The following is a 22,964-nucleotide window of genomic DNA, read 5'->3' as shown; positions in this document are numbered from 1 at the left end:
AGCGCCTCATCCTGCCGGCTTTCTCGACTGTTTCCTGGTGGTGCATGCTCTGAGGGCTGTCTGCCTTCACCCTGCTTTGGAAGCCAAGAAGAAATCTCCTGTGGGTCGACGGAATCTTCCCCCTGCCAACGCAGGCACCAAATTACTGCATCACTGGTCCTCTGGGTCCCCTCTCATCCTGACAAGCGTGGTCCCTGGAACACAGGCGCTGGGTCCATGTGTCTCCCACAGTCCAGTGGCCCTTCTGTCCAAATTTGGTTGAGGTAAGTCCTTGCCTCCCTACGCCAGCCAGCAAACCTGTGTACTGCATGATTTGCAGCTGCTCTGGTTTCTGTGCACTTTTCCAGGACTTCCTTTGTGCACAGCCTAGCCTGGGTCCCCAGCACTCCGTCCTGCATTGCCCAACTGCTCGCTGAGTTGGACCCCGATGTTGTGTGACCCTCCTTTGTGACTCTGAGTCGACCACTGTCCTCAGATTTTTTAAGTGCCTGTTCCGGTACTTCTGTGGATGCTGCCTGCTTCTGCGGGGGCTCTCTGAGTTTCTGAGTGCCCCCTCTGTCTCCTCCTCTAACGGGCGACATCCTGGTCCTTCCTGGTCCCCAGCAGCACTCAAAATCCTCAACCGCGACTCTTGCAGCTAGCAAGGCTTGTTTGCGGCATTTGTGCCTGGAAACACTTCTGCAACATCCAGCACTCCATGGGACATCTTCTACCTAAAGGAGAAGTTCCTAGCCCTTTTCGTTGTTGCAGAATCTTCGGCATCTTCCACCCGGAGGCAGCCGTTTTGCACCTTCATCCGGAGTTTAGTGGGCTCTTGCCCCCTCTGGAAACTTTTGTGACTCTTGGACTTGGTCTCCTTCCTTTACAGGTCCTCAGGTCCAGGACTCCTTCTTCAATGTTTTTCTGGTTCTTGTGGATCTTGCAGAATCCCCTATCATGACTATTGTGTCTTTCTGGGGTTGTAGGGTAACTTTACTCCTACTTTTCAGGGTCTTGGGGTGGAGTATTTTGGACACCCTTACTGTTTTCTTACAGTCCCAGCGACCCTCTACAACCTCCCATAGGCCTGGGGTCCATTTGTGATTTGCTTTCCACTTTTGGAGTATATGGTTTGTGTTGCCCCTAGGCCTATGTCTACCTATTGCATCCTACTGTTACTTACCTGTTTTGGGTTTGTGTACATATAATTTGTGTATATTACTTACCTCCTAAGTAAGGGTATCCTCTGAGATACTTTTGGCATATTGTCACTAAAATAAAGTACCTTTATTTTTAGTAACTCTGAGTATTGTGTTTTCTTATGATATTGTGCTATATGATATAAGTGGTATAGTAGGAGCTTTGCATGTCTCCTAGTTCAGCCTAAGCTGCTTTGCCATAGCTACCTCTAACAGCCTAAGCTGCTAGAAACACCTCTATTCTACTAACAAGGGATAACTGGACCTGGCACAAGGTGTAAGTACCACAAGGTACCCACTATAAGCCAGGCCAGCCTCCTACACCTCACTGGTAGTGCGCGTCTCCCCTGTTATGTCTTGGATTGTCTCCCCCTGTCTCTCCCTGCAAGCCAAGCTATAAGTTTGTTGGCCTTATCTCCAACATCGTACAGACAGTGCTGGGTGGCAAGTGCATATGCTTTCGCCTTATTATCCACCAGATTTTTCAGCTCCTGCTGGCGGAGCCTGAAGTGGATGACACTGCTCAGGAATCAGCCAGCCTCTCTGCAATATCGCTGACTCGAGAGCTATGATTTCTGTTTCCAGCCCCTCACATCTGAGGGACTGCTCCTTCCTAATCCCTCCAATCAGGGCCTGTACATAGCCTCGGATTGCTACTTTGTATGCCTCCCAAAGGATAGTTGGCGAGGTCACCGACCTGACCGTTATCTTGGAAGTATTGGGTGGTCTGGTCTCTTTTCTTGTCCCTAAAGGTGGGCTCTTTAAAGTGCCACGGGTCCAACCTTGGGGGTAGCCTCCAGTCCATACTCGGACCTCTGAGCGCCATCACCACTGGGGAGTGATCAGAGAACCTCTCGCTGAACTGTCCCACATGGGGGTGCAGTGCAATGAGGTAGACTATTCGTGAAAAAGTGTTGTGCACTGCCTAAAAATATGTATACTGGTTCCCCCCAGGTTATGTTCCCTCCAGAGATGTACCAGTCCCATTGCCTCTGCAAATATCTTGAGGGGACTCCCATTCCCCCCCCCTTCTGGTCCCCGATAGCTTATCCCTCCCTGCGTCCTTAATATCGTTCACGTCACCTCCCAAGATCAGAATACCACTGGGCAACCCTAGCAGCTCCTCCCCCAGCTCCCGGAAGGTGTCACTGTGTAGCCTGGGTGGCACATAGACCGAGCAGAGGTTTAGTGTTTCACCATCCCAAGTTCCCGACTGTAGCACGAATCTACCCAGAGGGTATGCCTGTGTGTTGCCCTGGTATATGCTACTGATGATTTGTCCAGTATTCCTACTTCCCTTGAGTTAGATGTTAAGCCCGCGTGTGCAACCAGGGAGTAGCACATACAATCTAGTGCCTTGTATCTATTCCCTTTCAGGTTAATTTCTTGGATCAGGACAAAGTCTGGTTAATGTCATCTGATGTATTGTAAGGCTACCAGTCGCTTAATTTTATTCCCAAGGCCATTGACATTCCAGGTCATGACCCAAACCTCTGATCTGCTCCTTCGCTCCATATCGTGTCAGAGTGTGTCGCACATTCTCCGGTTAACGGCATTGTATCCACCCTGTGAATATTGTAGAGGTGAGAAAAAACAAGTAACTTCCTGAAGGGTCACAAACTAACCCAGAACAACATCCCTCAAAACTCCCCTCCACCCTGCTACCCTGCATAGCAGACTTAAAAAACAGCCCACCACCCCAACTTGCAGGGTGCCATTCGCGCTGAAATTAGCCTAACTAGTTAAGGACTGACTGGCAGAACCAATCAACCTCTCATATCATATGTGTGTGTTCCCGAAACCCCTTATCTGATTTGTTTAACCACACATCTGTTTTGCCTGACATCTAGTTTAGCACTGTTTATTCTCTAGTTAAATGACCGCCCCCCCAGCGACACTCCCATTAAACCATTGCTAGTTTAGCTGCATTTAAATTCCAACTGCCTTATTTGTGTCTCTTCACCACCCTTAGGTCAGTGATTGCTTGACCCCTGAGTCCAGTAGCGTGCCCCTCCCCCGCCCTGGCACCTGTCCATCCATGCACTCACCTCTCGGCGGAGCCCTGCTCCAATGTGGTCGGTGCCGGATGTGCCACTGCGATACCTGGTTTGCTGGTCCGGTCCAGTTTGACTTCACACCCCTTGGGGGACGTTTTCCCGCTGTGCGCCATCCCTCTATCCATTCCCAAGCCTCCGCAGGTGTGGCAAAGAACGAGTATTTGCCCTGTGTCACCACTCATAGGGAAAAGCATCATGTATTTAATGTCTTTTGCTCTTATGATCTTCTTGACGTCGTCAAAGCTCCGTCTCTGACGCTGGACCTGTAGTGTAAAGTCTGGGAAGAACTGTACTGAGTTATTTTCGTAAGTTAAATCTCCATGCATGCGGGCAGCCTGAAGGATGGCATTTCTGTCCCAGTGGTTGAACACCCTCGATATGATAGTTCTTGGAGGAGCCCCCATTCTGGGTGGCGGTATTGGTGCCCTATGCACCCGTTCGATGGCAAAAAAGTTTGACAGTCGCTTCGGGCGGAGATGGTTGACTATCAAGTCTTCTAAAAAGAGGTCCACGGCGGGCACCTCCACACCTCCGGGACCCCCACCACCTGGATATTGTTCCTCCTCGCCCTACCTTCTTGGTCCTCGAGCCTGGCCACCATCTGTGCCTGTTGTTTTTTCAGGTAACAAACCTGTTTTTCGCTGTGGATTGCAAAAGTTTAGTGTTCGATTCCACGGATTTGACTTTTTTGGACATCTTGTGGCAGTCTGCATGCAAGAGGTTGATATCCACTGTAACAGTGTCCAACTTGGGCTCAAGGGAGCTCTTGAGGTCTTGAATTGCTTCCATTATGGTACCAAGCGAGGGCTCTGCCACCACCGACTTCTCCCCTTCCTCATTGTTCTCCATCACCTGCCTAGCCATTACATATTTGTCCATTTTGTTCGACTGTGTGTGAGCGTGACTCTTAGGTTTCACCATTATCTTTGGGGGAGGGGACTTCACTCGGCAAGATGGGGGCCCCCCGCTGCCTGTACCCCCAGGCTTCGACAAGTCGATGACCATCCAGCGTGCCTTCTTCCAAGTGTGATTTGTAGGTTTTGTAGGGCTGGACAGATCACTGTAGCTCTACTCCTGTTGTTCCTGGTCCAAATACCCCTCTTCGGGCCCTCTCCAGCCCAGATCCAGTCACGCTTTCACTTTCAGCCCGCTCTCTCTGGTTCTGCCTCCGCTCGCCTCCATGCAGGCCTTTTCTTTCATATTCACCTGCGGCAAGGGAGGGACTTCTTGTTGCTGGGGCAGCCTCAGTCCTGGACCGCACCACCTCTATGGCTCTGGCTGGACCCTCGCTCACCCCCTTCTGTCCCTTGAGGCCTGCCCCACTGTCCTCTCCACCTGCCAACTCTCCACGGGCACCGGGACGACTCCGGGGCCGAGCCCCTCACTGCTGGGCCCTACCTCTGCCACTGCTTACCTCATGCCAGTCACACTGTGGCCTCTGCCTCTCTCTCCCTCCGTTGTGGTTTGCCAGGGTCCTCGGCACACGCTTTTCTCTGTGGGGCACCCCGGTGTGGCAGTCTCTCTCACATGGCCGCAGCTAGCACCCTGCTGTTGTCCTGGGCCCCAGCTCCAGAGGGGGCAGTCCACGCTTGCCTCCTGGGCGGCCCCAGGCCAGGCGCTCCTTGCTGGCTGCCCCGCACTCACTCTTTCTGCCACCCCAGGGCCGCCCCGCTCACCTTACCAGCCGCCACTTCGTCTCTGGCCCTCTGGTCATTCTTCGGGCTGAGCACGATGCTCCCAGGCCCCACCCTCTCAACCACCATCTACCACCAGCCTAGCGCGTCTCTGTTCCCACTCATCCTCACTGCTGCAGCCTCGGGTGTCCGCCGCCGGTCCCAACTGGAACAGCCTCGCACCGGGTCTCTCTGGTGCCTCGCTCTACTCGCCTCCGGAGGCCCACCTCCAATCTCCAACTCCTATGCATCTCTCCCCCACTACACCTTCACCGCCCGAGATCTCTTTGCAGCCGGGACACCAGTTGCTCCCGTTGCAAATCTGCAATTGTTCAGCCGGCTACTTCTTTTATTTAATCTGGGTGGCAATTTCTGCGTTGATGTATGCGGATTCTGTCCGGATGTCGGGGTTATTTATGTGAGCTCACTGGAGCTCCCTTACATTGCACCCATCTTGGCTACAGCCAAGCCATGCCTCTCTAAACATTTATAATAATTGTTAAAAAAACGTGGCTATGACACCGACCAGATCATACATTCCTCCATATCAACTGAGAGATTTCCCAAGGGACCTGAAATCATCTTACATTAAACGTGTCCTAAAAAAACAGTGACGACTACTCCAACCACGTAAATTACAAACCAATTTCAACAGACTGTTCTTGAGTAAACTCAATGCAAAGACAGCCTTATCACAGATTTCCATCTAAGCTGAACAAAATAAACCCTTCTCAAACAGACAGTAGTCGGCCCAGGAAGGAGTAGTAAACCAGCATTAATCTCCATTTCTGATCACCTCAAGAACACCATAGATTTGTATAGAGTAGCGATAGTATTCCTACTTGAAGTATCATCAGCATTCACTAGTGTACAACACCAACCACTGGCCCACAGATCCTTAATTGTAAAACGCCCTACCTCACGGGCAAGATCAAATTGTCGGATTTCTTCTGTTCTGATTTTCACCATTCACATCTTTGATCTGTGCCCCGCAAAGATCAACAATCACCCTTCAAGTTTTTGATACATGGCTGTCGCCACTTCGTAACCTCATCAACTCATTTAAGTCTGCCTTTTACAGCTATACTGATAACAAGATCACCTTAAAACTTGGAAAGATCGTTGGACCTTAGAACCTCATACTGCAGTCAATGATCCATTAGTTGTTATAGATCTATCTCAAATGTAACTCGTCCCATAAGGAAATGCCTGTGGAACAAGACAAAATTATGACTCTATAGCTGCTTGGTCCCAACCACACATATGCCTGAAGAACCTTGATGTGATTGAGTACTTCAACATCTTCCTCTGCGCCCAAGTTGGCAAAGTGACTAGAGGAGATTTATACAATGAAAACACTGGGCTTATCACACAGAATTCAAGCATCTTCCCTTATGTCATTATGTCTTGATAATGTGACTGGCCTATGAATTTTCGGACCACTTACTAGTCTATTTACAATGAATATAGAATGCAACATCCACCCTGAGCAGACAGGACCACGCTCCCACAGCCAGTCTTAAGAAGAAGAATCACTTTCAAAACCCTGTGCATGCCACACTTTCGGCTTTTTATAGTTGAAACTGAACCGTACAGTCAAAGGAGAAACTCCAGATCAAAAATGTCTTCACTAATGATCATTTCACCCTTCCAGAAATCCTCTTTGTGGGGCTCCTTCCCCATTTAAACATGCAAGGTCTTGAAAACGCTTGCAAAGAAATAAGGACCCTCGATAGACATCTAAAATTCAGAAAAGCAATACAGATGTGGCTGGCCATAATAACTTTTCTGTTAGTTGTTTTTAATTGCTGTGTGATTGAGAGCTGTTAATGTTGTGACACTGTTTGGCATGATAGGTGTTGCGTGTTCAGCTTGCTATATAACACCTCCTCTGTATGTTGGCAGAGGAATAAGGATGGGCACAAGTGTGCACATTATGAGATGTACATTTGGTTGGCATATCTACTGAGGCTGGCACTAGTGTTAGTTTTAGGATTTATGGATTGTTGTGAATTGTCCACGGTTTCATTTCCCAAATGAATGTATCCTACAGTTTCAAGTGTTTGTCTGACGAAGCGTCTGTTGCTATCTGGGTTTTCAGTGGTGTGGCTTTAGGAGGTATGCATACCCCCTACTTCAGTGCAAGGTGTACCATTCCTGGCATGTGTGCCTGCCTGTGGTCCATCTGTCTGATTGGTAGTGGGAAAGGTCAAGTTCTGTTTGTGCGCTGTGTGTATGTCTGGTGCACTTTCATGGACTACAGTGTGTGTGTGTGTGTGTGTGTGTTTGTGCTGCTGTGGTAGTAATTCCGTTTTTGTAGGGGTGTTTGGGCTGAATGTTGTCATGATGGCACAGAGTTGACACTATTCAGTTGAGTGTGAAGGGGAACCTTCATTTCAAATACAATCATGGAGGTATGATTAGTAGTGCACATTTATGCTCTCATCACTGATACTTTAATAGTGACATGTTCCATTTGTACTTTTTGCAGACCCCGCGTGTTTTCTGGCTACTTCATTGCCTTCAATTGAGTTCGTTATGCCATACATGTGTTGTCAATGTTTATTTCTCTTATTAGTTTTCTCATCGACCATGATTTCATTCCTTGTGCGATCAAACCCATAGACTACAATACGATACAGTAGTTAAAAATTGTACCCACAATAGTCCGAGAACCTGGAGAAAAATACAGGTACGGTAAATACAGTCCTGTAAAAAGCATCTGTTTAAATATATTTCATTTTGGGCTCCCAGGAGTTGTCTTTAACTGCATCATAGCGCGTTTTGTCACTTCTGAATGAAAACAGGGCCGCTACCAAGGGGCTGGGGCAATGAGGAAGCGCAGCTGAAAACAAGAACTGGACAATAACTCTGAGCTTTCACCCAGCCTTGTAATTGTGTCATTTGGGCTGAAAAGTCAGCACTTTCTGTTCTGCGCGAGCTGTGCCAGGAATGGTTTGGCCTATTTAAATATAGTGCAGCTCTCTTTAGCTGCAGGTTGTGCCAATGCAGACTGAAGCATCCCGCTGTGACTAGACCAATCTTGAAAACAAAGTCAGCCTCTTAGTCTTACTGAAGAGCTGCCCAGGACTTCCTCATTTACATTAGATTGAGCAGATGTCATTGTTTGCACACAGTAAAAGAAATACAACAAAAGGTAAAGTTTTCATGTCCATGTGGTGATCTTAAAACTTCTAAACCTTTTACACGGACACAATTAATTCATTCAATGTATACATTTTACACATATGTTTGTATTTTTGTGCAAACTTAATGGTAAAGCTATTTGGCGATGTTCAAGGCTTTTCATTGGTTAGGGCAGAATAAAAGGGGGCAGGCAGGAAGAGAAGCAGGGATATGGAATCAAGAGCTGGAAGATTTACGTGAAAGGTTTGGGCTGCAGAGGGATCGGCAGGGCTACTGCTAGGAGATGTTGTGAGGTGGAAAAGGAACTTTCTTCGATTGGGTAAGTCAAGTTCCTTGGCTCGGGAGGCAAAGTGGCTCCTTTGGTTAATACTCACTGCTCACAGCTGCAATAGTCTGAACGTCAAACATGTGAACCCCGCTAAATCAAACTCAGCCTTCTATTCTTCTGAGGTTGGTAAATTGAGTACCTTTAGATTGGGCAATAGCAACCTCTGTTATTCACAGCGCTTAAAAATGCCTTAAGTACATTATGAAGGGCTGTATAAAAAAATAAATTATTATAAGATATGTCCTAAGATTAACTTACTTTTCTTATAATGACAGGACCAGCCAATTTGATCAACTGCTAAATCATCAGTGCTGCAATGATAATCATGTAAAAAGTCACAACTCATTACAACGCAATTCCTTTAAAACAGAACCTAAATTCCCAAGACCTTTTCACCACCTCATGTTGTGAGCCTCATGTGGATCAGCACTGTAAGCGATCTTTTTCCACACGTACATTAATTTGTTCCATGCCAATTTCATATGGAAGAGAAGAATATAACCATACTCCAAGTGGACACATAATTAGTTTTGATTGTAATTATTATTTTGTGTATAATGCGTAATTCTGCGAAATGCAGGCACATTCCACGAAAAACAAATCACTTTGAGCACCCTAAGAAATGTGTAACCAATAACTGGTTGAGCTTTAATAGTGATAAGATAAGATTCCACTAAAGGAATCAAGGAGTTATCACAGCAAGATACGAAACCATGTCTGACTGTAAATACATAAAACTTGCAAGCATTTGCAATGCAGTGGTCTTGCATTTTCTTGAGTTAGAGCTATTCGCATTGTAAATTCAGAACTGGACTTTTCTTGCCACATAAATTGGTCAACCCTGTCTCGTAATTTTGTCTTTTCCTGCCATGTTTTGGTAGTCACTGGCAGCTACTGACATCAGAAATCACAAGCCCTTAAGAAGAGAAGAGATGACTGCACTACCTTGCATTGTGTAAACGTCTGAACAGAAATTGGAAAATAAGGCTGGAAAAGAATTTTCCTTTTATTTTAGCAGAATGAAAAGCCTTGAAAGCACTTTTGCCTCGAATTTCAAGGAGCAGAGCAGCCTGAGAAGATGTATGGCCCCAATAAAGGAGATAAGCAATGCCCTGTGTGGGATGTTGTGAGTGCTGGCAGGGAGGGGCCCTGTAGAGAGAGACTTGAAATGCGATTCAAGGTTAAGAAAGTTTCACACCATTGCTTCTAGGTTTGGCTACATTGTACCAGAAAGGGCATATTATGGCTTTTGTGAGCAGGAAGCTAAACGACTGGGTGTTTCTTTTGTAAAATAAGCTTATTTTAGGAGCCAGAGGTAAATGAGGACAGCACTAGAATAAAGCCAAAACAAATGTCAGCGACATATGAGGAGATGGGAGAAATGGAATGCAGCAATAAAACACAGGCAGCTACCAGCCTAAAACACCCACAGTGAAAGGGGAGCACCAAAGAAATAACAAAAATAGTCCATCACAGCAACAGATAAAGAAACGAAAGTGGAATAATACAGTAGTTGGTCACTGCTCTGAAACAGAAAAAGGAGGGAGAAAAAGGCAGAACTGACCACTAGTGAGCAAGGCTTGTTTAAAGGACACTGCAACTAACAAATGAAATCACGTTAAGCCATAAGAAGTATATGAAAAGTATAAACAAGGTTGAACGCTTACGCTTGACCTAATATAAAGAAAGCTCTTTGAAGCTGGTTTTATACACTTTGTGTTGTTCTTCTTTGGTAGTGTGACTGCTCTATAGTAGCCCATTGGTAGTCTTGTCTGTCTCTGAAATAGTTGCCGTCAAGGATGTTTCTAGTTTGCAGCCCATCTTATTCATAATTTCGAGGTCACAACTCACCCATTTATTGGCAACTTGGTGGTTGGTTTGAGATTCATCGATTGAACGGGACAACCACATGGTGCGCAGTAGTGTTGCTATCAGGTAGGTTTTTTGCCTATTGTAGGGTATACTAGTGAATGTAATTGATTGATAACAATAACATAACTGGACATTGATTTACATAGACCCACCTGGATGTTTAATTTGATCATATTTTAATGTAAGTATCTGTACCAGGTTGCATTTGCTACATAATGAACGGTTTGTACCTCAACCTCATTGAATGGGATTGATTTCTGGTGAGTTATGAGTATATCTTGCAGGTACCACTTGGAAGCTCTATTTGCATTTATCTTATTACCCCCATCTTGTTGGTTTTTCTACTTTTATAAATAGAGAAATTATACATCAAAACAGCCAAGTCTTTGAAAGATTTTAGCTATGGTGAACAATTGCTACACGCCATTGATGCATATTGATAAACAGTAATATTACGTAAAGCAGTTATAGTATGTACAAGTGTGTTATTAAATCATTTTTTCGTCTCCATGCTAAAGTGTGGGAGTACTGAAGGGCTCATTCTTCTTATAAAAATATACTGTTCAAATTGACATGAATATTGCAATGCAGCAGTAGCTAATTTGCAGAACGTGCTTCGCATGTAACTATGTTTTTGCAGAATGCCCATCTATAATGTTTTTGCACTTTTTTTTCAGGCTGTATCCGCGTCATGCAAGTGCACTCAATAATCTTGGGACCCTGACTAAGAACTCTACAGAGGGAGAAGAATACTACAGGCGAGCGCTTCAAATCAGCCCGCAGCATAACCGGGCGCTATTCAATCTGGGGAACCTGCTCAAGTAAGTTCTGCTAGTTGTCTGCTCAGCAGCTTAAGATCTATGACTGGTGGTGGGTCATAATACCTAAACTGCAATACCTGAAATCACTCTCTTCTATTTCAGATATAATTTTGACATTTTAATATCCAAGATCATGATTACAATTAAAATGTAATTCTGAAATGCACTGAAATCTTAAAAAAAGAACAAGTTTAAACAACCAGCGCTAAACATGAGCCTAAGATTTCTGCCTCTAAGTAATCCTTGTCCTAGGTCCAAGCCTAACACAAACCACATACCTAGGCCTGGCCATAGGCACACAAAAGTAACCCTCACCCTTTTCTTTAAACTCTAAAATGACACTTACCCCAATCAGTGAGTCTCACCTTCATTTTAAATATCAACAATCATTGTAGAGAACAGTTACCATGTTTTTAGAATTGAACAGGTGAAGCTAAAGGTGTTTCAGTCTTACAATTAGTTTTTTTGGTATTTCTAGTCTGTCTGTTGACAGTGCATGTCTTGCCACTGCTTTATAAGCCAGCAATTACTCTACATCTGAGGCATTTACAGTGATGAGATAGATGGGGCACTTTTGGAAACGTAGACACAAAACTCAGAAAACTAAAGAATATTGTTGACATAGCAGTCATTCTGACTTTTGAGTCACCCCATCTCCCACCCACAGATTCTATCCTTCTATTATTCAAAATACTTTTAGCCAAATTAGTATGTACCGTATTTATTGTACTCACACAACAGTCCAACTGTGGTTCTTATGTCAGTTCAGCAGTCAACATTATTTGCTAGGGGCAACGTTCATCTACCCGGATAGGTTGGTTTGTTCTCCCTTCAGTAGTTTCCAATCGGAATGGAGAGAGGAATATTTAATCTGCTGCTTGGGCTAAACAGTACAACGGTGTTGGGATCTGGAGCGCAGATGTATGCCTCACTCGGTTTTCCTATAGCACAAAACATCTGTTCAAGGTGGCCAAAGTCTATAGCACTTGCTGCTAACATCTGTCCACTGGTCACCGGCTTGAACCCCATCAAGGTCAAATCAGTCATGCATTTTCCTCAAGTTGATGAATTGTGTAGTAACTCCTGTATTTTTTGCAGTCCCTTGGGACAACAAGACTGCAGGGTCACATAGATATTCAAAAGTAATCTACTGTTTGTGCCTAAACTATTCAGTTGGTCATCCTATTGGAGCCATACATTGATTGTGTTGCTCGTAATGTCACGATTCGTTATTGAAGTGTCACAAATATCCATATATGTTCTCTGCTGTTTGTTCCCTGATCCGCCCTTGTGTTCCTTGAAGAGGTATCTCTGTTGTTGCATCTCTTGGTTGTGTCCTAATCTGGTTGTTATACGTGGATCTGATTTATGTGTTATCAGGTAGAGCCATAATATTGTATTGGAAAAAGAGGGGAGTTACATATGATATTAATAACAGCTATAGGATGGCCCTTCTCAGCATCACCACGAGTGTGACACTGACTAGACCTCTGGTCACATCTCTATCAAGCCTCTCATCTTACGCTGGATGACAAAGGCACACTCACATACACAATATGTGGCATGCTTCACCATCGGGTCCCCTCCTATTATGGTACTGCTCGCACTGTTGGCATTTACATGCAGCACAGTCTTGTTATTAAAGGCCAGGCCGTTCTCTAATGCTGTCCTAACAGCCCCTGCTCTAATTGACTCCGCCTTTACCCGCCCAGATATTGTTGACTATGCAAAAAATTATACAGTGCCGAGCCTCTGAAGTTGGCCCCACTATGGATGTCAGTGTCACCTACCTAACCCAATATGAAGTAAACGCTGCGAAGGAGTGAGGAAAACGCTCTTTAATATATTGCTTCTGTTGTAATGTTCAACAAGAAGTTCGCAATGCCAGTAGACCTGGCTTTATTGTGCTGAAGCATGCAGATACAGACATGCACACATGATGTTTTTATGTGTTGCATTTTCAAATGTTGTTTAGAACATGAAATCCTGGTCTATTGGCTTTGATAATATGGAAAAAAAATAGCATAAAAGGATAGCTTTCTGCATAGAATGCATAGAAGAGAAAAAGAACCGAATGTGAAAACCAGTGTGACCACTAAGTGTTCTTTTCAGATGTCAAGTGGTGCTTCATACATTCCTATGTAAGTACATTTTTGAAGATATTATAATAACCTGAACAGCTATTAGCACAAGTGAAAGACATTCTTGTCTGCGTGGAACCAAAGAGCAGTCCATGCATATTTTAAAGAATTGGGAACACTAGCTCTTGCAGACAGCCGCGCTGTGAAGCCAGACATTAAAAAAAATTGGGCAAGATTTTTGCATCCCTTTGTCTCTTTCATGGATGTGTCAACATGTTCCATTGCCCTGTTATGCCCTTGTGGGTCAAGCACATTCCAAAGGTCTAATATCAGGTATTGGCTTTCTTATCAGGGGCCCTACAATTACTCTGCGTCCTGGTACACCAGAGGATATGCTTCAGTCCATGGATCGCTCTCTTGGGATGGTCACAGCATCCAACCTTCATACTAGTTGAACTTTTCTATGAAATTTTAGGGCCAGCTTGGACCAGCAGGTGTCCTATAAAGATGTGATTTGTCTCTTGCAGTCCCAATTCAGCTGTTGCTCCTGCTGTTGCCTCTGACCATCATGATGCCTCTAACAAAGAGACTGATGTCTCTTTTTCAGGTACCCCTGAACCTGAGTTCTTATCGATTTTTCTTTGCTCCGGTATGGGTAAGCCATTTGAAGGTGAACAATTACACAATAAAAAAATCGGATTGTAATTTCTAAAGGTTCCTTGAGTTTAATCCAGAAAAAAATCTGAGATCCCAGAAGTTTGAGGAATAAATGTTGTTGATGTGTTAAAGGTGCTCACTTACAAGAGTTGTATTTGACAATTTGAATACATTAATAGTGATGGTAAGGTTTACTTATTACTGTCTCCACATACTCAAAATATGGAGCTGCCTCCTTAACCTATTGACTGCCTCAATGGCCCTCACCATCCAAAACGTTATTTCGTATTAATTTGAAAATAATACTTGATTTAGTAAGGCAGCATGAGTAGGTCTCACCAGTGAGAGAAATTGTTTTCCACAACGGGCTGGAGCCTGCCCACTGCTTATAATTTGTGAGCTTCACAGTCACTCTCATTTGCTACCCAGGATGCTTCTTTCTGGTCCAGGGAAAACCTGGTTTGGCACTTCGGGCTGAACTGTTCCCATGGGGAGCAGGGTCAAGACTTATTTGCATATTGCTGGATCCAAACTGGGGTGACGTGGTGGGCAAAAAAATCAAAGGTTTAACCCCAGGTCTTTGTGACAGGGGGTGAATGTTTGCATTGTTCAGCATTGCGTCCATCATCTGTTCTTATTGCTTTTGTTTTAAAGTACAGCATGAAAAAGAAAACCCTTTGGCCCCCATTCCAAGGGCTGCTGGAATTGTTCAGATGAAAAATGCATTGGTCTGAGGTTTCTCACATTCGAACTGAAGAAAGCATGTCATATGACACGGTTATGCCTCATTCGAACTACAGAATTTAGACTGATGGTGTAATACAGCACCCTGTACATAATATACCCTACCGTGCTGGCTCTTATTTCTCAGGGTAAAAGGAAAATTATAAAGAATTCTTTATACTGATTAAACTGCAGTTTTGAACTGCATAATAGAAGTCAATCAGTTCACTGCAATGTTGAGAGCGGCACAGCCAATCAGACTTCCCAGAATGCATTGCTTTTCCGACAGCTGCGACTTTCGCCAGGAAAATGGTGAAAAGGTTGACACATTCTATATATAACGTTACTTATTTTCCCTCCCCAACTGCAGCTTGGCCCAAAAATTGTGTGAGGGTTATTACCCTATGGCATTGAGTGGCTCTGCCATAACAATTGTATTGTAATTGCATTTATATAGCATTCACTACTCTCGATGAGGCATTGAAGTGTTTTATGGCAGGTAGTACTCTGCTCCTGACCCCAAGGTTAGTCGTCAGTGATTCGAGGGGGAAGAAGAGGGCGCAGATGAAGGGATAACGTTTACTTCTGAGCCTGCCTCCCCATCGCCAGCTCCAGCCTCCTATCCCATCTTGTGTAATTGGATCCGTCGAATAGAAAGGGCGTCGTGGGCGCCAATGCACGCAAGGAACATGAAGCAGTGTTCGTGGTTTTAACCCAAAGAAGCACGAGGCGCCAATAAGTAGCAATGAAATACGTGTGCGAGTAAGCTGCCCGGACTTACTAACAGTCGCTTTTCTGCTCTAGGAAGGCACCGAGTGGATGTGTGGGCAGAATTCCGCAGCTACAGACCGGGTGCTTGGAGTTGTGGACGGCGTGGCAAGCCGCTTCGTTTGAGCAATGAGTGAGGCTTGGATGTCTGGAAAAGAAACATAACAATATGCTTGCACCACAGGGCTCTTCGAAATGCTTGATGTGCAGCGTCTTCTCCGCACCTTACCCCCTTCCTCCGCTCACCAGCGGGAGAGGGTTTATATCGGATGCCCTAGGAATGCAAGGGAGTGGAATGTTTTCACTTAATACGGAAGTCTCCTTTCCACAAGCTTTGCTTTTTCCGTTTTGGCCACATTAGTGCCTGTAGCTGCCCAGGAGATTAATTTACACAGGATGCTGAATACAGCCGCCGTGCACAAGAAAAGCTCGGGATCTGCCGCACTTCGCTCTACCATTACAGATTAGGAATGTCACCACTTGAAAGTTGTTTCTGCAGAATGCACGAGGGCCTTCCTTTGCCAGGCCTCAGCTGCGCACACGTACAAGATCTTTCGCTTCCTTTCTGTTCATAGGAGGTGTCAGCGGTGAGGTGAAAGATGGCTGCCGGCCCGGGCATTTAACTCTCCTGCCAAGGCGCACCTACATGTCCACATTTCCCAAAACGAAACTCAGACTCTGCTCACCAGGACTGTAAAAGGATGGATTGAGGACAGTAAATTACAAGGATGCGGTCGATGGCATGCCAGCAGGGAGGTGCCACATAGATCCTTGTTCAAACGACAAGGGAGAGAATGGCAAAAATATAACTGCCAAAGTTTCAGATTGTTATGTGTGACACTTTAATAATTTCAGTGTAATTATGAGTGACATTTCGGTGACTATGAGTGACACTTTATCGCAAGGGAATTCAAGCGATGAAGTCGAGGTAACCATAGAGATATTGTAAAATATCGAGAATCTTATACCTCCTGTTGTACACCAGCGCCACCTTGTGGCCTTTGATAGACACTACTCAGAGTTTACCTAGCCAAGTGAGAAACTGGAACATGAAGGTTTTACCGCACTTCAGGACATGGTTCTTTTGCGTGACAATCTCAGGCATTGCAGTAATGTGGGAAAATGACCGGATATGCGTTACTCTAACGCGAGATGCGTGACACTTGGAAGGGCTGCAAAAAGCCTCTTTGGCTAGGCTGCCAACACACTTTACCCGGACACTCAGAGGCATCTTAAGGATTTTGGGGGGCCTGGGCCAAACCTATTTTGGGGGCCCCTGTTCAGAACAGGTTTGAAATTATGATCCAAATTCAGCTCTTTCATGTTCTCTTTGGCCAGGTCTCTGACATTGCACAGGCACACTCATTCAATTATAAATGTGTTTACACTAATATTCAGGGATAGTGGCATGTTCATTTAATATTGTAACACAGTAACAGCTCACTAATATTTCTGCAAATAATCTCTGTGACACCCTCCAATTTCTCATATGTGAGGTCCCCTTTTTTGAACTAAAATAAACTTTTTTTATGGATGTTGCATAAAACATAAACACAACATTTTTCTGCAAAATGTCTATAATAGACTATCGGTTATAACTCATATAAAAAATTAATTCAAGGAAAACAGTATTTTTAGCAGAGCGGTTTAAGAATTTTCCAAGATCATCAGGGCAAGAGACTCTGCATAACAGAGCTGGCTCTATCAGGGGGCCGCCTGAAAGGCTGGGGCCCTGGGCCAGAGCCCACTTTTTCCATGCCTCAAAAGTCTCTGCTGACTCTGGATGCAATTGAAGTTGTTAAAACAAGACTAATAACTGTTCCTTTTATCCCTTTCTCCGTCTTTCTCTTCGCAACTTCACCAGCGCTACACGCATTATTGTTTTTTAAAAAAAAAATAATGAAAAAAGACAAGCCTGGACTTCTCCTATGGTCTGTCCCTTTTCAGTTTCCTTCATTCCGTAATGCGTGCAACTATGCGTGTACCTCTGATTTACTGTTCTGTTTTTCTCTTTTGACGTTTCAAACTACTATGAAAATAGGTGCATTACATTATTGTTGTCTGTTTCTGAACTATGTTGGCTCCATGCCTCTTTCTAGATCTCCCACACTGCTTTACCAGATGGAATCCATGAGCACATCTTTCTGGTTCCTGTCTTTGACCTTGATGGGAAGGATGATAAATATGTCAGGGAATCCGTAAGTGAACAGCTCAGCTTCAAAGGATACAAGTTCACCAGAAGAGAATGTGACAAGCAGGCCCAGTTGCTTCACCCACCGACAATATCACTGCCTTAGTAGAAATGTATCTCCTTACAGTAATTCCTGAATGTGCTCCAGCATACTGAATTTCCTGTTGGGAAAGTACCCTGCATTACAGAAAATACAATTGGGCATTGTGCCTAGTTACTACATAGGATCCTGGAGTTCCACATAGGTGTTTGATCCTGGTGTTTTCCCCAATTAACAGACTTTGTGCTTTGTGGTGCAGCAGTGATGGCCAGGATTCAAGCTGTGCAGCCCAGGATACTCATGTTCCCTAGGCGACAGTGATTAACTTCATTTTCCATTGTTTATTGATAAGAAATGTAAAAATACTCATAGAGTTGCCAGTAGTATAGTTAACCACAAATATACTTCCTCCTTGTCTCCAGAGTTCCTATTCTGCATACCCAATGTGCCACTAGGAAACCAAGCTGAATGGCCCGTCATTGGGTGAGACCCTGAAGTATGAGCTTTGGTAGCTTACAATAAAATGCTTCTTTTTCCTGTTTTGGTGTGAGCACTCATAGTTCTCAATTGTCCTTTCTATACAGCAGTTTATTTCTGGTCTTTCAAGTTCAGCACTGAGAACAAGTAGCTGCTTTTATGCCACATGTCTTGCAGCTTCTGTTTCTCTTGCTCATAATGCACAGGTATGCAGAACAGCCCAGTATGCTAGGTCGTTGGTGATAGACAGTTGTCCAGATGGCACTTGGCTGTGGTGGATGAATTTTCCCCAGCAACAAAAACCTTCCAAATCTTGTCAAGGAATAATTTTCCAACAACTATATAGCAGTTTGTTCAGTATGAGACTAGGGTTCTTCTGTTGCAGTATTTCTAGAAGTATACCCTACCAACTAGTCAAGTCTCTTCTGTGGATATTTATGAAGGTCCTACATGAGCTTCTGGAAAGGACGTCTTCGAAGAACATTTATTTTTTTAATATTCAGTCGCTCATGGATGAGGTATCTGATCTGGTGGTGCATTCGTTTGGCCTAGTTTCCCGCACTCCCTACTAGGGGCTGTTATTAAAATATATTCCCTTGGCCATGGTTGAAACCCAACATAGACATTATTGTCCTCTGAGTCATTTATGGAGTATGAACCAACTACCTTGTAAGTTCCTATTACAGGGAACCATCTGTCCTTAAAATAAAATAGGTCAATATAAGGTTTTCCTTCTGCCTTTGTTTATGATATTCAAGGAGTTCTGACTTCTCCAGTTGTCTAGCAGTGGAAAACGTTCTCGGTACTTGAACCACAAAATGCTATGCTGTTTCTCTTACCTCTCTTGCCTGCAGTGTTTTCATGAGGGTGTTTTAAGAACTCCCACATCATGTGGCATGCTTCATCATGGGCAACCTCCCCACATCGTGGTAGGATAACACCAACATGGCAGACTCGACCTCGAAGGAAATAGGAAGTTCTTAGGTAAAGCACTACTGGACAATGAGGGAGCCAGAAAAAAACTAAAAATATCTAGAGGTTACCAGATTATCGCCTTTATTTACAGCGGTATTTGGTACATTTAAAAGGAAATGTTCAGATGGAACGTAAGTTCAATGACTCAATCCATCTACATTACGCCAATATGTTTATGCCCTTGTTTGTTGTCTATACAGGTCATGGACATTTATCCGGGGCAAGGATCTCTAACAGACTGGCCTTCTCACCATTTAAAAACAGAGGGTAATTCATAATAGGGTGAGTCCTACCTTGTTTATTATGAGTACCCTAACTTAGGCGATACCATCTACCCGGTCTGGGAGGAGAAAATGTACTCTGTTGTCACATATTCGTCCAGATGCTCATTGTGCCTTTCACCTATAGAAAACTCCTCACCCAGCCCCTGGTATCCCTTGAGTTGGGGTCTAGAGTAGCACAGTGGACAAAAAACAATGGACTGGAATGCTACCTAGCGTGATAAACAGTGGTTTACCCTGTATGCAAGCATTCCTCCCATCACCTTTGGTGTGTTTCGCTAAAACCCCAGCCTTGTGTAGAAAGTCAAGTTTGGTTGTTTAGCATGCTTGCTCACTGAAATTCTTTTAGGTATCCAGCCTGCTTGTAAACCTCAGCATCTGTCTCTTCTACAACTCGTGGAGTTAAAATGGATTTATTTCCCTTTCCAGTGCCATGTGAAAGAGGAACTTACAAGCCACATGCTTCCAGTAGTGTTTCAATGTATTTTGGCATAATGATTGCACTTCACTTTATACATTTTTCAAGTCAATTACTAAGTAGTGGTTGTAGAATGCTGCATAGACACATTGTTGTCTGAGATGCCAACAGCATTGGGTGCCATTGCAACCACATATGTAGCCTATGTATAGGAACAGCTGTTTGCTGTATTTTTCTTGGATGGTTGTTTTAACAGATTACACTCCTTTTTTTATGTGCCTCTAGCCAGTATTCTTACCCTTGCAGCCTCGCGTCCCATCATCCCATGCCTTGCCCCTTTTCTCTGGATTCAGTTTCTTATTGGTTTCAGACCTTTGTTCTTGGTTCTCTTTTGAAAAGTAGCTTGTTCTCTTTTCCAGGCTGTCTGTGTCCCTCTCCTCATTTATAAACTGTCTTCTGTCGCCATTTTTGCCCTATGGTCCTGGATCTTTTATTCCATTTTCTTCTTTTAGCGTATTCTGCCCTATTTTACTAGTTCTGGCCTCTTTTTCAATTCTGTGCTTCCTCAGGGTGGACTGGCATAAAAGGAATCTGGCAGTGCCAGTAGGGCTGGGGGTGACAGGTTAGTCTTTATGCTATTTATTTTTAACTGTTTGTGTTTTATTTTCTGGGGGGCCTATTACTATTTATTTTCCTGATATTACCAAATACATAACGGTCTTCTGTACCTTATAAAACACCTCTATCACATGTTTTTAAGCTCAAAAGTGCTCCGATTTGCAGAATGTTGGCCACTTTTTTTAAGCTAAAGGACCAAAAGAGTCACGTTTATTTTGGTAATGGGTCTCATAGTCCTACCGTGTGCTTGCTCACTTCTTGATACAGTGCATTTTGTGTTTGGTTCTTTACTACATGTTGCCACTGTATAGATGTCTGGTAATCTTTTTTGTGGTCTTGCTACAGACAGCTTTAGCTGTTTATCGCAGATAGCATTGTAATCAACACTTAAAACATATACTTAGAGTGGGCTTTGGGTCAACTCATGATTGAATGGCTTATTTGTCTATTTCAGCGCCCCTGCTCCTGGTTTGATTGCTTTCCTCCCTATTCTTGTGTTAGTCCGGCCCAAGGGAGCATTTTGAATTTGTCTTCTTTAGATTCGACATACACACATTGAAGCACTGCAACGAGTCAAACATAATAAAGATTGTTGTCAATAACATCAAAACCCCATTTTTAATGCAACCTTCCTTTTTAACCCCCACATTCTCCTTCACACCCTCTTGCTTTGTCACTTAACACCATCCACTCGATAACCACTTACTATTCCCAATCTCTTTCTCACTTCCTTTACCCAAGCATTCCCCAGTGGCGCCTCCTTCGTCCGTCCCAAACTTCCCGCACTCATTCATCATTCACCTGTCCCCCCCTCCTCCCTCCCCGAGGGGATGTATATACCTGTATGTGATTCTCCACCCCCCGAACTACATCCCCAATGTCAAGTGCATCCTGCAACCTATCCTACCATGATGAAACAGTTCAAGCAAAAACTTTGCTTACCCCTGCCAAATCTCTCATGTAGGGCGGGTGGGTGGACAATGATTTACAAATCCTCCAGGTAGTGCTGTGTTGCAGCCAAAGAGAGTAAGTTCCCTTCCTCACATCTATATATAAGCCCCTAACTAACCCTGCCACCGCCCACCAAACAACCTATCCTGTCCTGGCCCATTACATTTTCATGAAGGCTCCCAAGAGAAGACTAGGTTGTGCCCTTCATTTCCCCTGGGACCCTTAATTGTGAAACAATCATACACCAATCCAGAAATAGGTGTAAAAGGGCATTTTTTAAAGACAGTATTGCCAAAACTTAAAACATTATAAACATTGTCCATAACATCAAAACTGCATTTTTAATGCAACTTTCCTTTTTAACACCCATATTCTCCTTTTACCCCGAAGTTCCACTCCCGTACACCCTCTCGCTTTCTCACTTAACTCAATCCACTCAATAACCACTTGCCATTCCCAATCTCTTTCTCACTTACTTTATCAAAGCATCCTCCAGTGAAGCCTCCTCCATCTGTCCAAAACATCCCACACATATTCATCGTTCACCTGTGCTCCCTCCCTCCCTGCCTCCCCCAGAGAATGAATATGCCTGGATGTGACTCTCCACCGCACAAACTGCTGCAAATTGTCAGCCCATCTCCTACCCCTAGGACCTTGCTAGCCCACCCGAAAAAACATCTCTAAGCCCCATTCCTGTTTCAGACACCCATGGCATCATCAACTCCAGCCTAATGGGCTTAGGAGCCTTTTTCCTGAGGTGCCCCTTGATGTTCCCTCCCTCAGGACTCCTTGCTTTGTTCTGAGGGGCTGGCGAGTGTGAAACACTGTGTGACTCGATGTTTGCCTCCACATTTTGAACAATCGTGTGTGTACTTGAATGGGTATCTGGAGCAGAAACCCTTGTTGAAGTTTCAGCAAGCCCCTTTGTCCTTACCTGCCACTCTGATTCCTTAACTGCTCCTTGATGACCGGGAGGCCGCTCACCTTATGGGTCGAGACCGTTGACTGAGTGGAAGACTTTCACTGCATCCACAACTCTGAGGCCCGTATTTATACTCCGTTTGCGCCGAATTTGCGTCGTTTTTTTCGACGCAAATTCGACGCAGAACTAACGCCAACTAACGCCATATTTATACTCTGGCGTTAGACGCTTCGGGCGCCAAAGTGCCCGGAGTGTGCGTCATTTTTTAGCGTGAACCCCTTCCTTGCGTTAATGATATGCAAGGGAGGCGTTCCCGTCTTAAAAAATGACTCCCAGGCCTTTACGTGGTATTTATACTCCCGGGCAAAAATGACGCCCGGGAGTGGGCGTGGCCAAAAACGGCGCTTTTGCGCCGCTTTTTAACGCCTGGGTCAGGGATGGCGTTAAGGGACAAGTGGGCTCAAAATGAGCCCAGAGTGCCCTCCCCTGCCCCCAGGGACCCCCCCTGCCACCCTTGCCCACCCCAGGAGGACACCCAAGGACGGAGGGACCCATCCCATGGACATTAAGGTAAGTTCAGGTAAGTATTTTATTTTTTTTTTTTTGTGGCATGGGGGGCCTGATTTGTGCCCCCCTACATGCCACTATGCCCAATGACCATGCCCAGGGGACAGAAGTCCCCTGGGCATGGCCATTGGGCAAGGGGGCATGACTCCTATCTTTACAATGATAGGAGTCATGTTGATGGGGGATGGGTGTCGAAAATAAATGGCGCAAGTCGGGTTA

At 44.7% G+C, this 22,964-nt stretch overlaps 1 protein-coding gene across 1 annotated transcript in view; it reads left to right on the top strand.

Annotated features, from left to right (window-relative positions):
• Positions 1-22,964, top strand: part of TMTC1 (transmembrane O-mannosyltransferase targeting cadherins 1) — a 958,188-nt gene that overhangs the window by 794,346 nt on the left and 140,878 nt on the right. Inside the window, exon 12 of the mRNA XM_069228190.1 lies at positions 10,933-11,076. Within this exon, the coding sequence (XP_069084291.1) occupies positions 10,933-11,076 (144 nt within the window). The remainder of the gene's footprint in view (positions 1-10,932; positions 11,077-22,964) is intronic.

Source organism: Pleurodeles waltl, chromosome 4_1 (genome assembly GCF_031143425.1).
Source record: "Pleurodeles waltl isolate 20211129_DDA chromosome 4_1, aPleWal1.hap1.20221129, whole genome shotgun sequence".
In the NCBI taxonomy this organism is placed as follows: Eukaryota; Metazoa; Chordata; class Amphibia; order Caudata; family Salamandridae; genus Pleurodeles; species Pleurodeles waltl.
Note: the sequence above shows the minus strand (reverse complement) of the source record. Positions and strands in the feature narration are given on the sequence as shown.